Consider the following 15,619-nt stretch of genomic DNA (forward strand, 5'->3'; position numbering starts at 1 on the left):
AGGTGGGTGTGGGTTTCTTCTCCCAAGTAGGTCATTCTGCCCTGTGCTCAGCACTGGTCAGGTCACACCTTGAGTCTTGTGTCCAGTTCTGGGCTCCTCAGTTTAGGAAAGAGGTTGAGATGCTGGAAGGTGTCCAGGGAAGGGCAACAAAGCTGGGGAGGGGTCTGGAGCACAGCCCTGGGAGGAGAGGCTGAGGGAGCTGGGGTTGCTTAGCCTGGAGAAGAGGAGGCTCAGGGGAGACCTTCTTGTTCTCTCCAACTGCCTGAAGGGAGGTTGTAGCCAGGTGGGGTTGGTCTCTTCTCCCAGACAACCAGCACCAGAGCAAGAGGACACAGTCTCAAGCTGTGCCAGGGGAGGTTTGGGCTGGAACTTCTTCTGGGAAGAAGTTCTTCCAAGCAAGAGAGATTGGCCATGGGAATGTGCTGCCCAGGGAGGTGGTAGAGTCACCATCCCTGGAAGTGTTTAGGAAGAGCCTGGATGAGGCACTTGGTGCCATGGTTTAGTTGATCAGATGGTGTTGGGTGATAGGTTGGACTTGATGATCTCCAAGGTCTTTTCCAACCTGGTTAAATCTATTCTATTCTATTCTAACAAGTGACAGGACAAGGGAAAAATGGCCTGAAGTTGTGCCAGGGGAGGTTTAGGTTGGAGATTAGGAAAAATGTCTTTGCTGCAAGAGTGGTCAGGGATTGGAACAGGCTGCCCAGGGAGGTGGTGGAGTCCCCATCTTTGGAGGTGTTCTAGAAAGGTTTGGGCATGGCACTTCAGGCCATGGTCAAATGATTGTGGTGATGTTAGGTTGATGGTTGGACTTGATCTTGGAGATCTTTTCCAACCAAAACAACCCTATGAATCTATGCCAGCCCCTCTCCCCAAGCCCTCTTCTCCTACAGGAGTGACCCCCAGCTCTCCTAAAACAGGCAGCTGCCATTCTCCCTTTTTGCAGTCATGGGGGGAGCTTGAGCAGAAAGCTGAAGCATTTTGCAAGCTCTGCATGGTGGTTTGTTTTGAAGGAGAGACCTGAGTCTAGATACCCAGATAGGACATCTCACTCTGGAGTTGACTCTCATGGGTTTGTGGAGGTGATTTGCACAAAGTCCTGTGCCACAGCCACAGAGCAGCTGATGGAAGACTGCTGCCAGGACTGCTGCCCCAGTGTCCCCAGCTGGGCTTCCTACCAGGAGCTATTGCTGGGTTCCTCAGTGAGGAAGTGCAGGGGAGAGAGAGGCTGGTGAAAGGTCCTCTCCTCCACTGCTGAGGTCAGTGGCACAAAGGAGCCAGTAGTTTTCCTGCACTCTTGTGACGGAAAAACAGTTACCAAACCTTTTTGGTTTGATCCTTTTGTTTTCTTGTAAGGAAGAAATTACCAAGAGCTGAATAAGCCAAAAGTTTTCTGTCATATGGTTTATGTAACTGCTTTTGACTTCTTATTTTGGAAACCAGAGTTTCTTGGTTTGCTGTTTGCTTACTGAGGAACCAAGAGGTTCCATCAAGCAAACAAACAAATGGTTGTCCAAGGGTTTTTTTCCAACAGCTTGTCTACATAACAGCAGGGTTTGCCCTTGGTGGTTTTGGGACACAAGACTGAGCCTTTTCCACAGTCAGTTTTGCCCTGGGTTGTGTGTGCCTGGAGCTGCCTCACGTGGCCATGGTGGTGGTTGAGATCTCTGCAGCAAGAAATGGCTCTGCCCTCCTGGGGTCTTCTTTATCAGCAGCCTGTGCAGGGCTTTTCACAGCAGGTGTCCCCAGGGCCAGCACCGGTAAGGGGGAGAGGTGGAGAGCTGAGAGCACTGGGCAAGGCAGAGGAAGGGCTGAACATCCTCTGTGGGTTGTGCAAGATGTTTTGCTTTGCTGTTCCTATTTCCTCTCTGGCTCAGCCTAAAATTCCAGTAGTTCTCCACACTTTGGTCTCTCCCTGATGTCTTTGAAACTTACAACACTGGTCACAAATAATAACCAAATCATCATCCTAATCCCTCCCTCTACAGGACAGGGTTTGATCATGGCCTTCTTCAGGCATGACCCATGCCTAGGCTGGTGGGATGGGGGACTTCTCCACTCCCCAGGGTGACATTTTAAACTCTACAGGGCAAAGCCTGAACAATCATAAAGACTTGGACACAAGTCTGATGAGGAACAGCTAAGGGAACTGGGGTTGTTGAGTCTTCAGAAGAGGAGGCTGAGGGGAGACCTCATCACCTCTGTGACTGCCTCAAAGGAGGATGGAGCCAGGTGGGGTTGATCTCTTCTCACATGCAACAAGTGCCAGTACAAGAGGAAGCAGCCTCAGGTTGTGCCAGAGGAGGATTAGGTTGGATACTGAAAGAGTGGTCAGGGACTCTCCCAGGGAAGTGTGGAGTCACCATCCCTGGAGGTATATACAAACTGTGTGGATGTGGTGCTGAGGGACGTGGATCAGTGGCAGTGGCTTAGCAGCAGTGGTGGATCGTGAGCTCTGGGTAAGCTTGGACTTGATGATCTCAAAGTCCTCTTCCAACCTCAACAGTTCTGTGTTCAGATGTGTGGTGGTACCTGACTGCCTGGCCTCCTTTTCTCCCTCTGGTGATGCTGATGTTGGCACCACAGCTCAGAGCAGTGATGTTTCCAGCTGTTACACAGTGATTTTTCTTGCAAGTCAGCTAACCAGGGGAGGGAAAACAGCATCATTCCCTGCTCTGAAAGGTAGACTCCAAACACCTGTGACAGGAGACATTTCAGTGTGTTTTGTTGCTCAGCCTCTCTATGTACAAGTGCTGGGAGCTGAGGGCACAAACCTGCTGGGGCTGGGGAGCTGTGCTGGTCTGCACTCCATGTGTGGTGTTATGTGAGCTCCTCTGCAGCTCCTGTTGGGGTTGTGAGGGAATCATAGAATTGGTTTCCTTGGAAAAGACCTTTAAGATCACCCAGTCCAACTGTTCTCTAACTCTACCAAGTCTGCTGCTAAGCCAGCACCACTTCTCTGCCTCTTTGAAACACCTCCAGGGATGGGGATTCAACCACTTCCCAGGGCAGCCTGTGCCAAGCTTGGAGAACCTTTCAGGGAAGAATTGTCTCCTAACATCCAACCTAACCCCCCCTGGTGCAACTTGAGGCCATTGCCTCTCATCCTATCTATCACTTGTTACTAGGGAGAAGAGGCCAACACCCACCTGGTTCCAACCTCCTTTCAGGTATCTGTAGAGAGCCAGGAAGTCTCCCCTCAGCCTCCTCTTCTGAACACCCCCAGCTCCCTCAGCTGGTCCTCCCCAGCCCATTTCTCCAGACCCTTCCCCAGCTTCATTGCCCAGCTCCTCAATGTCCTTCTTGGAGTGAGGGACCCAAAATTGAACATAGAACATGGCCTTGTTGAATCTCATATGATTGACCTCTGCCCATTGATGCAGCCTGGCCAGGTCCCTCTGCAGAGCCTTCCTACCTACCCTCCAGCAGACCAGCACTCCCTCCCATCATAGTGTCATGTACATCTCATGTCTCCATGGTCAGAAGGACACATTTAATACCTCAGCTTGGTAGTTAAGCTGCATTATGCAAAGCCAGAATGACACTCCTGCCTCCAACAGTCACCCCCAGGTTGCCCTGGGATAAGCCTGGCCTCAAAGGTTGTTTTCCCACAAGTGTCATCTCCTTGGGCACCTCAGCAGGTTGGTTTGCTCTGTTGCCTGCAGCAAGCTGATTGATGCTGTTGTAAGCCATCATTATTGCTAGAGAGCCCCAGACCTTCTCTTTTCAGGCTGGGAAGAAACTTGCCTTGTGGTACAGGCTGGAGGAGCACAGTCTTTAATCACAGAATTGTCAGGGTTGGAGGGGACCCCAAGGATCACCTAGTTCCAATCCCCCTGCCATGGGCAGGGACACCTCACACTACAGCAGGTTGCTCACAGCCACCTCCAGCCTGGCTGCAAACATCTCCAGGCAGGAGGCTTCCACCACCTCCCTGGGCAACCTGTGCCAGGCTCTCACCACCCTCATGGGCAACAACTTCTTCCTAATATCCTATCTGAATCTCCCCACTTCTAGTTCTGCTCCATTCCCCCCAGTCCTTTCACTCCCTGACACCCTCAAAAGTCCCTCCCCAGCTTTATTGTAGCCCCCTTCAGATACTGGAAGGCCACAATTAGGTCTCCTTGGAGCCTTCTCTTCTCCAGACTTAACCACCCCAACTCCCTCAGTCTGTCCTCATAGGAGAGGTGCTCCAGGTGTTTAATTCCCCATGCTGCTCAGCTTGCAGGGAGGGCAGATGGGTTAAGCAGCTGGAGGAGGGGTCTGTGAGCATCAGCACATGGAGGGGATGGCACTGGGCTCAGGGAATCCCCCAGGCTGGCCCCGGGACGCGGTGGCATTGCCGGCTGGCCGCGGTGGCATTGCCGGCTGGCCGCGGTGTCAGCCTTGGGTGCGGGACCCTGCCGAGGGGCAGCGGTGGTACCAGCAGGAACGGTTCCTTTCCAGGTACGACTTTGCAGTGACTGGCAATGGCTTAGCAAACCAAGTGAATAACCCAGAGGTAGAAGTCGACATCACCAAGCCAGACATGGTGATCCGCCGGCAAATCATGGCCCTGCGGGTGATGACCAACAAGCTGAAGAACGCCTACAGCGGGAATGACGTCGACTTCATTGACATAAGTATGCCTGCTCTTCTCCTTGGCCTTCTGCTGCTGCTTCCCCCGCTTCTGAACTGCATCTCCTGCTCACCCAGGGTTCCTGCAGAAGCTTCAGCGTGTTCGGGAAGAGGGTGGGAGCTGGTGCCTCCAACAGGCCGTGCAGGGAGGGTTGTTCCCCTGCAATGGTTTGGCTTGGAAGAGGCCTTTAAATGGCATCTTCTCCACCCCCACCCCTGCAGTCAGCAGGGTCACCTTGAACTTGATTGAGTTGCCCAGAGCCCTGTCCAAACTGACCCAGAATGTACCCAGAGATGGGGCTTCTGCCAGCACGCTGGGCAATCTGGGCCAGTGTCTCACCATCCTCGGTGTAAACCATGCCTGCCTTCTCTCCAGCCTGAATCTCCCTCTTCTAGTTTCAAACCATCCCCCCTTGCCCTGTCACAACAGGCCCTGCTCAGAGTTCTGCCCCCAGCTTTCTCAGAAGACCCCTTCAGGTACTGGAAGGCTGCTTTAAGGTCTCCTTGGAGCGTCCTCCAATTTGAATAACCCCAACTCTCTCAGCCTGTCCCCACAGGAGGTGTGCCCCAGCCCTCTGATCATCATGGTCTTGTTCCAAAAGGCCCTTTCTTAGGCTGGGGAGCTGGACACAGTACTCCAGTGGGGTGGAGCAAAGGGGTGCAATCACCTCCCTCAACCTGCTGACCAAGTCTGTTTTGATCTGCTGCAGCATACAGCTGTACTGGGCTGAGCACACACATTACCAGCTCATGTCTAGTTGTCCCTCCACCAGTATGGGTGTGATGAACATCTCCTGGAAGTCTCATTAACCAGGGGACATCTCATAAATTATCCCAGGGAGGCTGTGACTGCTCCCTCCCTGGAGGTGTTCAGGGCCGAGTTAGATGAGGTCTTGAGCAACCTGGGCTGGTGGGACCATGGCAGAGGGGCTGTAACTAGATGATCTTTAAGTTCAGAGATCTTTAAAAGGAGGCTCCTGGGAGACCTTAGAGGTAACTTTCAGTACCTGAAGGGGCCTACAGGATTGCTGGGAAGGGACTTGTAGTGACATGATGAGGGAGAATGGCTTTGATCTGGAAGAGGAGGGATTGGGACTGAAGACTGGGAAGAAATTCTTTCTGGTGAGGGTGGTGAGACACTGTAACAGGCTGCCCAGGAAGTTTGTAGGTGCCCCCTCCCTGGTGGTGTTCAAGGCCAGGCTGGATGAGGCCTTGAGCAACCTGATCTAGTGGGAGGTGTCCCTGCCCATGGCAGGGGAGTTGGAACTGGATGATCTTTAAGATCCCTTCCAACCCAACCCATTCTATGGATGCATCTATGAGTGAAAGGTCCCTTCCAACCCAACCCATTCTATGGATGCATCTATGAGTGAAAGTTCCCTTCCAACCCAACCCATTCTATGGATGCATCTATGAGTGAAAGGTCCCTTCCAACCCAACTCATTCTATGGATGCATCTATGAGTGAAAGGTCCCTTCCAACCCAACTCGTTCTATGGATGCATCTATGAGTGAAAGGTCCCTTCCAACCCAACTCATTCTATGGATGCATCTATGAGTGAAAGGTCCCTTCCAACCCAACTCATTCTATGGATGCATCTATGAGTGAAAGGTCCCTTCCAACCCAACTCATTCTATGGATGCATCTATGAGTGAAAGTTCCCTTCCAACCCAACCCATTCTATGGATTTGTCTATGAGTGAAAGGTCCCTTCCAACCCAACCCATTCTATGGATGCATCTATGAGTGACAGGTCCCTTCCAACCCAACCCATTCTATGGATGCATCTATGAGTGAAAGTTCCCTTCCAACCCAACCCATTCTATGGATGCATCTATGAGTGAAAGTTCCCTTCCAACCCAACCCATTCTATGGATGCATCTATGAGTGAAAGGTCCCTTCCAACCCAACCCATTCTATGGATGCATCTATGAGTGAAAGGTCCCTTCCAACCCAACCCATTCTATGGATGCATCTATGAGTGAAAGGTCCCTTCCAACCCAACCCATTCTATGGATGCATCTATGAGTGAAAGGTCCCTTCCAACCCAACCCATTCTATGGATGCATCTATGAGTGAAAGTTCCCTTCCAACCCAACCCATTCTATGGATGCATCTATGAGTGAAAGTTCCCTTCCAACCCAACCCATTCTATGGATGCATCTATGAGTGAAAGGTCCCTTCCAACCCAACCCATTCTATGGATGCATCTATGAGTGAAAGGTCCCTTCCAACCCAACCCATTCTATGGATGCATCTATGAGTGAAAGGTCCCTTCCAACCCAACCCATTCTATGGATGCATCTATGAGTGAAAGTTCCCTTCCAACCCAACCCATTCTATGGATGCATCTATGAGTGAAAGTTCCCTTCCACCCAACCCATTCTATGGATGCATCTATGAGTGAAAGGTCCCTTCCAACCCAACCCATTCTATGGATGCATCTATGAGTGAAAGGTCCCTTCCAACCCAACCCATTCTATGGATGCATCTATGAGTGAAAGTTCCCTTCCAACCCAACCCATTCTATGGATGCATCTATGAGTGAAAGGTCCCTTCCAACCCAACCCATTCTATGGATGCATCTATGAGTGAAAGTTCCCTTCCAACCCAACCCATTCTATGGATGCATCTATGAGTGAAAGGTCCCTTCCAACCCAACCCATTCTATGGATGCATCTATGAGTGAAAGTTCCCTTCCAACCCAACCCATTCTATGGATGCATCTATGAGTGAAAGTTCCCTTCCAACCCAACCCATTCTATGGATGCATCTATGAGTGAAAGGTCCCTTCCACCCAACCCATTCTATGGATGCATCTATGAGTGACAGGTCCCTTCCAACCCAACCCATTCTATGGATGCATCTATGAGTTCCCTTCCAACCCAATCCGTTCCCTGCTTACCATCCCCCAAGCCCCACCCTTGCTTTCCACCCCCCTTGGCTGCAGCAAAGAGGCCACCAGGTGTGTTTGTGCCCCTCAGGTGAGGAGAGCAGCGGGGAGGAGAGCGGCAGCGGCTGCGAGCTGCAGCAGTGCTCCCCGGAGTTCGAGTTCAATGCCACCGAGGTCAGCGGCGGCTCCAGCAAGAGCGACAAATCCGCCAACACCTCCTCCTCCTCGTCCTCCTCTTCCTCCTCCTCCTCCTCCTCCACCGCCCCCAGCAGCTCCTCGCCCGCCCCAGCCTTGCTCCTCAGCCTTCTCTTCGTGGCCCTGCAGAGACTATGGAGCTAATCGTGCAGCCCAGGCGCAAGGAGGGGGGAAAGGAAGAGAGAGAAAACAAAGCAACACAAAACAAAGCAGCAACAGCGACAGAGACTTTTTATTCTTCAAAGTTAGAAGGCAACCTGCTTTCACTTTTCTACCACCTAGGGACTTTGCTCTTTTTTTTTTGTTTGTTTGTTTGGGGGTTTTTTTTGGGGGTGTTTTTTTTTTTAAGTTAATGGACAACAGTGTACAGTTTTTACTATGTTGCCACCGGGGTTTAAAAAATGCTGAGTTATTATTTTTTGGGGGGGGGGGGGGGAGGGGAGGGGTTGTTGAGGGGTTTGGGGGTTGTTTTGTGGTTTGGTTGGGGGTTTTTTTGTTGTTTGGTTATTATTTTTGTTTTTTGGTGTCCCCTTGCTATTCTGGGAATAACAGGAATGAGGACTTGCCACCTCACCCCAAGTCTGTCCCGTTCACCAAGAGCCCGTGGTAGAGGTGGAGATCAAAGTGTATATACAAGCCTGTAGTTAGCTCTGCTTTTGTTGTCTTTAATCACTTTCGGTTTGGTTTGTTGGGTTGTTGGGAGTTTTTTTCCCTCCCCCTCCCCCTCCCTTTTTCCTTCTTTTTCTTTTGCCTTGTTTTTCTTTGACCGTTTTCCCCCACACCAAACCCCAACCAACAACCCCAGGGGCTTCTCTTGCCCTGTGTCAAGGGAGCGTTCCTGAGAGGAGAACTTATCTGTACAGAAGCAGGTGGTGGTCTTTTATTTATCATCTTATCTTCTGGGGAGTAAAAACAATGGTTTGCCCAACGAGCAGAGAGCATCCCTTTCACATAGGGGACTTCCCATTTGCCCACATTTTATGTTCAGTTGCCTTACCTGGAAAGAAGTGGAAGAGTCCTTTGCCTTTATCACGTGGGAACAGAAGGTGAAGGCAGAGCCGAGCGCCCCCCTCGAGCGCAGCGCGGGGGCGAAGCCAGCAGCGGGGTTGGATGTTTTTTATTCCTTTACAGGAGGTTTGGGGAAATTGGAAGAGACAAGAAGGAATTCCAGTTGTGCAGAGGCTAAGAAGAGCTGTCTGTTCCCTGGGCTCCTTGCAAGTAGCTGTAACTCCTGTAGGTCATTTCCTGACGTGCATCCCCCCCCGGGAATAAGGCATTAAACTTGTTCGGTGGGAAGCGATGTGTCACCTTGCAGCTCCCCGTGCCAACGTCTGTCTCGTCTGCATATTTCTTAGATGAATGCTGGATTCTTTGGTTTAATTATTTTCTTCCCCCCCCCTCCTCTGCAACCCCCAGTTTTTAAGGAATACTTTGTGGGAGGGGTGGCGAGAGGGCGTGGGGTTTGGTTTTGCAAGAGATTTGTTTCCTCCTCCGACGGGTGGCAAAAGGGAAGGAGCAGCAGGCAGCGTCCCCTGGGCAGGTTGGAGCAGGAGCTGCCAGGGCTGAGGACACCTCCTCTTTGGTGTGTTTGGTCTCCTGGGAGCTGATGCCCAGCAAGTGGAGCTTACTGGCACTGCCCAAGACGCTCTCCCGTCTCTCTGCCCCCTGTGCTTTGCAGCTGGAACGGTGTTGTGGTGAACAGCAACTCCTGAATAAAAGAAATGTCTATTTTTAAGAAAAGAGATGAAAGAATTTTCTTGGGGTTTGTTTTGTTTTTTAAAAGAAGAGTTTTTAGGGCAAAGCAAAATCTTTGGAAAGACTCAAAAAAGAATGGCATTCTGCACATCTCCTCCTGCTTTAGGTAGCCTTTAGGTCAGGCTGGGTGCCAGGATCTGGCCAGGAGAGCAACCCGGCCACGAGAGGTTTTGCTCCGTTTCCCTCTCCTTGGTGTTGTAAGGATGATTGTCTGGTTTTGTACTGAAGCATTCATGCAGTGCTACAGGCTGGGGTCAGAGTGGCTGAGAGCGGCCAGGTAGAGAGGGACCTGGGGGTGCTGGTCGATGGTAGGCTGAACAGGAGCCTGCAGTGTGCCCAGGGGGCCAAGAAGGCCAATGGCATCGTGGCCTGCATCAGGAACAGTGTGGCCAGCAGGAGCAGGGAAGTCATTGTGCCCCTGTACACTGCACTGGTCAGGCCACACCTTGAGTCCTGCCTGTGTCCAGTTCTGGGCCCCTCAGTTTAGGAAGGAGGTTGACTTGCTGGAAGGTGTCCAGAGAAGGGCAACGAAGTTGGTGAGGGGCTTGGAACACAGCCCTGTGAGGAGAGGCTGAGGGAGCTGGGGTTGCTTAGCCTGGAGAGGAGGAGGCTCAGGGGTGACCTTCTTGCTCTCTCCAACTACCTGAAGGGAGGTTGTAGACAGGCAGAGGTTGGTCTCTTCTCCCAGGCACCCAGCACCAGAACAAGAGGGCACAGTCTCAAGCTGTGCCAAGGATGGTTTAGGCTGGATGTTAGGAAGAAGTTCTACACAGAGAGAGTGATTGCCCATTGGAATGGGCTGCCTGGGGAGGTGGTGGAGTCACCATCCCTGGAGGTGTTCAGGAGGAGACTTGATGGGGTGCTTGGTGCCATGGGTTAGTTGTTTAGGTTGTGTTGGATTGGTTGATGGGTTGGACACGATGATCTTGAAGGTCTCTTCCAACCTGGTCTATTCTATTCTATTCTACTCTATTCTATTCTATTCTATTCCATTCTATTCTATTCCATTCTATTCCGTTCCATTCTATTCTATTCTGTTCCATTCTGTTCCATTCTATTCTATTCTATTCTATTCCATTCTATTCTATTCTATTCTATTCCATTCTGTTCTATTCTATTCTGTTCCATTCTATTCTATTCTATTCTGTTCCATTCTATTCTATTCTATTCTATTCTATTCTATTCTATTCTATTCTATTCTATTCTATTCCATTCCATTCCATTCCATTCCATTCCATTCCATTCCATTCTATTCTATTCCTATTCTATTCTATTGCTAGCTCAGGGTCAGCCTCGCATTCAGCTTTTTTTATGTGCTTGATTTTCACACCAAATTTCTGCAAAGCTGTAAAGAGGAGGGGGAGGAAAAAAAAGAAGGGAGGACTCTTGGCTGGTTCTGAACAATCCTGGAGGCTTAATTGAACTCGAAGTAGCCCAGTTATTTATTAAAACACGATGGGCAGTAGGGGTTAGGGATCTCCTGGCTAGATTATTTTTTTCTTTACCAAATAAATCATGGGGCCATAAAATTGCAGAGTTATAAATTTATGTGTGGGAAAGAAAGAAAAGGGGAAGGGAAAAAAAAAACCCAACAAAAAAATAAAAAGCCAAAAAAGGAGTGGATTGTAAATACCTAAAGTTGCCTTGTGAGGCACTGGAAAATGTGCTGATACTTAGAAAACTACCTCAGGTCTGAGGAATTTCCTTTCTAGCTCTTGAGTGCTATTACATTGACTCGGTAGAAGTGAATCTGGTCTCCACTATGTAGCTGCAAGAGTTATCCCCATAGACCTTGTTAGATTGGTTTTAATTTAGAGGGTTGAACTGCATCCAGCTGTTTTCTTTCAGCTGAAAGGTCCCTTAACAAAGAGAAATCTTCTGAATCAAATAGCGCTGATGGTTTCCATGACTTCTCCTGATTTGTTTGGTTTCATGGCAGTTTGGGTTTGGGTGGGTTGGGTTTTTTCCCCCCTCCCTCTGATTGCCCCCTTTTTTTCTCTCTCTCTTTTTTTTTTTTTTTGAATGAATTGAAATGGTTCTAAGCCCATTGGAGGGCCAGGAGGATGAGCAGAGGGCTGGAGCACCTCTCCTGTGAGGACAGACTGAAGGAGTTGGGGCTGTTCGGTCTGGAGAAGAGAGGGCTCTGAGGTGACCTTATTGTGGCCTTCCAGGATCTGAAGGGGGCTACAAGAAGGTTGGGGAGGGACTGCTCAGGATCTCAGGCAGTGATAGGACTAGGGGGAATGGAATGAAGCTGGAGGTGGGGAGATTCAGGCTGGAGGTGAGGAGGAAGTTCTTCCCCATGAGAGTGGTGAAGCCCTGGAATGGGTTGTCCAGGGAGGTAGTAGGGGTGCCGTCCCTGGAGGTGTTTAAGCCCAGGCTGGATGAGGCTCTGGGCAGCCTGATCTAGTGTGGGGTGTCCCTGCCCATGGCAGCGGGGTTGGAACTAGCTGATCCTTGTGGTCCCTTCCAACTGATTCTATGATTCTATGCATTCTTTAAAGCCTGAAAAAGAAACTGGAAACCAAACACAAACCCTTTTAGATGCGGTTCCCCCCCTCGGAAATGCATCGCAGCGAAGCTCTGACTGGATAAACCCTTCGGGCTCATACCCCAGCTGGCAGGCCAGCAAAGTTAAATGAAAGGGGGGGGGGGGGGGGGGGGGGAAGAAAAGAAATAAAAGAATAATTAAAAAAATAATAATAAATAAGCAAATTAATTAATTAATAAGAAAATTAAACTTCTTCAGAGCTCAGAGCGTGGCGGAACCAAAGCCCTTGTGTTCGGAGGGGCTGACTTCAACGCCTCGGCCGAAGGTGTTGACGTGTAAGAAACTTGCTTGTAAACTCTCCTGCTTTCCAGAGTCTCTGCTCAGAGAAAGAAAGGCAAAAAAGAAAAAGGTTTCTGGATTTATATGTATCATTTTTGCAGCTAGTTGCTTGCTAATTGTCCTTCCTTAGTTTGGTACAAGCCACCACCAACCCCAGGAGCTTCCGCGTGCAAGGGGGTTGACTTTGTTAACAGCCCGAGCGTCCTCTGCTCCCCGAAGGACAGCAGATTTGTCACCTGGGGCTACAGGAAGCAAGAGTAAACATCAGTGTGGGATGATCAAAAGTTCTCTTCCTGCTTTTATGTTGTGTTTGAGTGCGAAATTGGCTCTCTGACATGAGCTTGTAAACCAAACCGGGCGAGCAGGGAAGGAGGCGTGCTGCTGGCTGCCAGGAAGGCCAGAGCTCCCTCCCTTCCAGGATGGATCTCATTTCACATGGCCACCACCATAAACAGCTGGGTTTGAGGAGCAAGTCCCATATATAGAACTGATGATTAATATCACCAAGGCTATGGACAGGGAGATTTGAGGCATCCCCAGCAAGTTTGCTGATGACACCATGCTGAGCGCTGCAGATGATGAAAGTGAAGGAGAGGAGGAGAAGTAGGTTCAGGTGAACCTCATGAGGTCCTGCAGCTGGGGCAGGGCAATCCTCATTATCAGTCCATGCTGGGGGGTGATGAGATTGAGAGCAGCCCTGCAGAAAAGAACTTGGGGGTGCTGCTGGATGAGAAGCTGAACAGGAGCCAGCAATGGGCACTGGCAGCACAGAAGGCCAATGGCAGCCTGGGCTGCATCCAAAGCAGTGTGGCCAGAAATGGAGAGAGGGGATCCTGCCCCTGTGCTCTGGGGACTACCTGGAGTAGTGTCCATATAAAAGGTCCCCAACACAAGAAGGACATGGACCTGCTGGAGTGGGTCCAGAGGAGGCCACAAAGATGATCAGAGGGCTGGAAAACCTTTCCTATGGGGACAGGCTGGGAGAGTTGGATCTGTTCAGCCTGGAGAAGAGAAGGCTCTGGGGAGATCTCAGAGCTGCATTTCAGTATCTGCAGGAAGGCTGGGGAGGGACTGTTCAGAAGCGCTTGTGGGGTAGGACCAGAGGCAATGGTATGAAACTGGAGCAGGGCAGATTTAGGTTGGCCATCAGGAGGAAGTTCTGCACAGTGAGAGTGGTGAAATACTGAACAGATTGCCCAGGGAGGTGGTGGAAGCCCCGTCCCTGGATTCGTTCAAGGTCAGACTTGATGTGTCCCTGAGCAGCCTGATCTAGCTGGAGATGTCCCTGCTGACTGCAGGTGTTGGACAAGATGACTTTTGAGGGTCCCTTCCACCCTGATGCATTCTGTGATTCTGTGACTTGGTAACAAGTTTCAAATGCAAAATAACCCCAAAAGGTGGTGGTGTTGGCAGTGGGTGAGGTTATGTCAAGGTGCCAAGAAGGCCAATGGCATCCTGGCCTGCATCAAGACTAGTGTGGCCAGCAGGAGCAGGGAAGTCATGGTGCCCTGTGCTCAGCACTGCTGAGGCCACACCTGGAGTCCTGTGTCCAGTTCTGGGCCCCTCAGTTTAAGAAGGACATTGAGAGACTTGAAGGTGTCCAGAGAAGGGCAACAAGGCTGGGGAGAGGCCTTGAGCACAGCCCTGTGAGGAGAGGCTGAGGGAGCTGGGGTTGCTGAGCCTGGAGAAGAGGAGGCTCAGGGGAGACCTTCTTGCTCTCTCCAACTCCCTGAAGGGAGGTTGTAGCCAGGTGGGGGTTGGTCTCTTCTCCCAGGCACCCAGCACCAGAACAAGAGGACACAGTCTCAAGCTGTGCCAGGGGAGGTTTAAGCTGGAGGTGAGGAGAAAGTTCTTCCCAGCAAGAGAGACTGGCCATTGGAATGTGCTGCCCAGGGAGGTGGTGGAGTCACTGTCTCTGGAGATGTTCAAGAAGGGGTTGGATGTGGCACTTGGTGCCATGGTTTAGTAGTCATGGGGTGTTGGGTGACAGGTTGGATGTCAGCAGGGACATCCTGCACTAGATCAGGTTGCCTAGAGGAACACTGTCAAGCCTCACCTTGAATCTCTCCAGGGATGGGGCCCCAACCACCTCCCTGGGCAACCTGTCCACCATCCTCATGGTGAAGTTGGAAAGTGCAACCTCTTGGTACATTGGTCATTTCCTAGACCTGGTGGTGCTGGAGTTCCCATCACTGCCCTCTAATGGCTTTAGCTGGATCTAAGTCTTGCTGGACCAGCCAAGAGGTCTGGGTGTGCTCCTGGCTCCTTGAGAGCATCTGGTGCTGTTGAAGCAAGGCATGTCAAAATGCCTTCTGTCTGTCTGGATGCTTTTCATTATCTTGTGTCCCACAGCCATCACTCCACCTCTTTGTCACCCTGCCCCTAATCCCAAGCTTTTCCCTCCCACCTCTGGGCAGCCCCAGTGTGACTGGCAGTGACACCTCATGGTGATGGCAGGAAGCAGAGCAGTGGAAGCTGGCACCAGGGACCTGCTGCCCTGATGGTGCCCTCCCTAGCCAGCACAAATCCACTCATTTCTTGTCCCCAGAGAAGCACACACTGGTGACACCTAGAACCAGAGAGCTGCTGAGGTTGGAAGAGACCAAGTCCAAATACCCAGAGCTCACAATCCACCCCTGCTGCTCAGCCACTGCCACTGAACCACAACCCTCAGCACCACATCCACACAGCTTTGAAACCCCTGCAGGGATGGTGACTCCAGCACCTCCCTGGGCAGCCTGGGACAGTGCCTGGGAAACCTTGCTGGGAAGAAATTTTTCCTAATATCCAACCTGAGCCTCCCCTGGTGCAATTTGAGGCTTTTTCCTCTTGTCCTGACGCTGCATGTAAGGAGAGACTGACCTCCACCTGGCTCCAGCCTGCTTTGAGGCAGTTGTTGAGGGTGATGAGGTCTCCCCTCAGCCTCCTCTTCCGAAGGCTAAAGAGCCCCAGCTCCCTCAGCCTTCTCCATAGCTAGGAGTGTCAGCTGCCCAGGTCCTGCTGCTGCAGGCAGCCTTACAGCATCTTGGGGACCCTCAGGACCAAGGACTGAGTATGGAAGCTGCTGGGCATGGCTACTGCAGGAACCCCAAGCCTGGATAAATCCACCTCATTTGGTGGATTGCTGCAAGCAAACAACTTGCAATTTGAGGTTATTTTTGCTTTGAATGCTGCTGATTTGCTTTGTCCATGGAAGCCAGGAGGAGTATCCAGGAGAACTGCAGAGTGTTGATGTCTCAAGTCTCTGCCTGATGTGATGGCCAATGGCCACCTGCCTGATGTGATTGCCAATGGCAATGGTCCATAAGTCAGTACTGTGTAACTGCAGGG

At 51.0% G+C, this 15,619-nt stretch overlaps 1 protein-coding gene across 1 annotated transcript in view; it reads left to right on the forward strand.

Annotated features, from left to right (window-relative positions):
• Positions 1 to 8,006, forward strand: part of GPC4 (glypican 4) — a 125,253-nt gene extending 117,247 nt beyond the window's left edge. The window contains exons 8-9 of the mRNA XM_054169527.1: positions 4,447 to 4,622; positions 7,601 to 8,006. Coding sequence (XP_054025502.1) covers positions 4,447 to 4,622; positions 7,601 to 7,848 — 424 coding nt within the window. The 3' untranslated portion in view covers positions 7,849 to 8,006. The remainder of the gene's footprint in view (positions 1 to 4,446; positions 4,623 to 7,600) is intronic.
• The last annotated feature ends 7,613 nt before the right edge of the window (positions 8,007 to 15,619 follow it).

The sequence above is a fragment of the Dryobates pubescens genome, chromosome 18, assembly GCF_014839835.1.
Source record: "Dryobates pubescens isolate bDryPub1 chromosome 18, bDryPub1.pri, whole genome shotgun sequence".
Taxonomy (NCBI): domain Eukaryota; kingdom Metazoa; phylum Chordata; class Aves; order Piciformes; family Picidae; genus Dryobates; species Dryobates pubescens.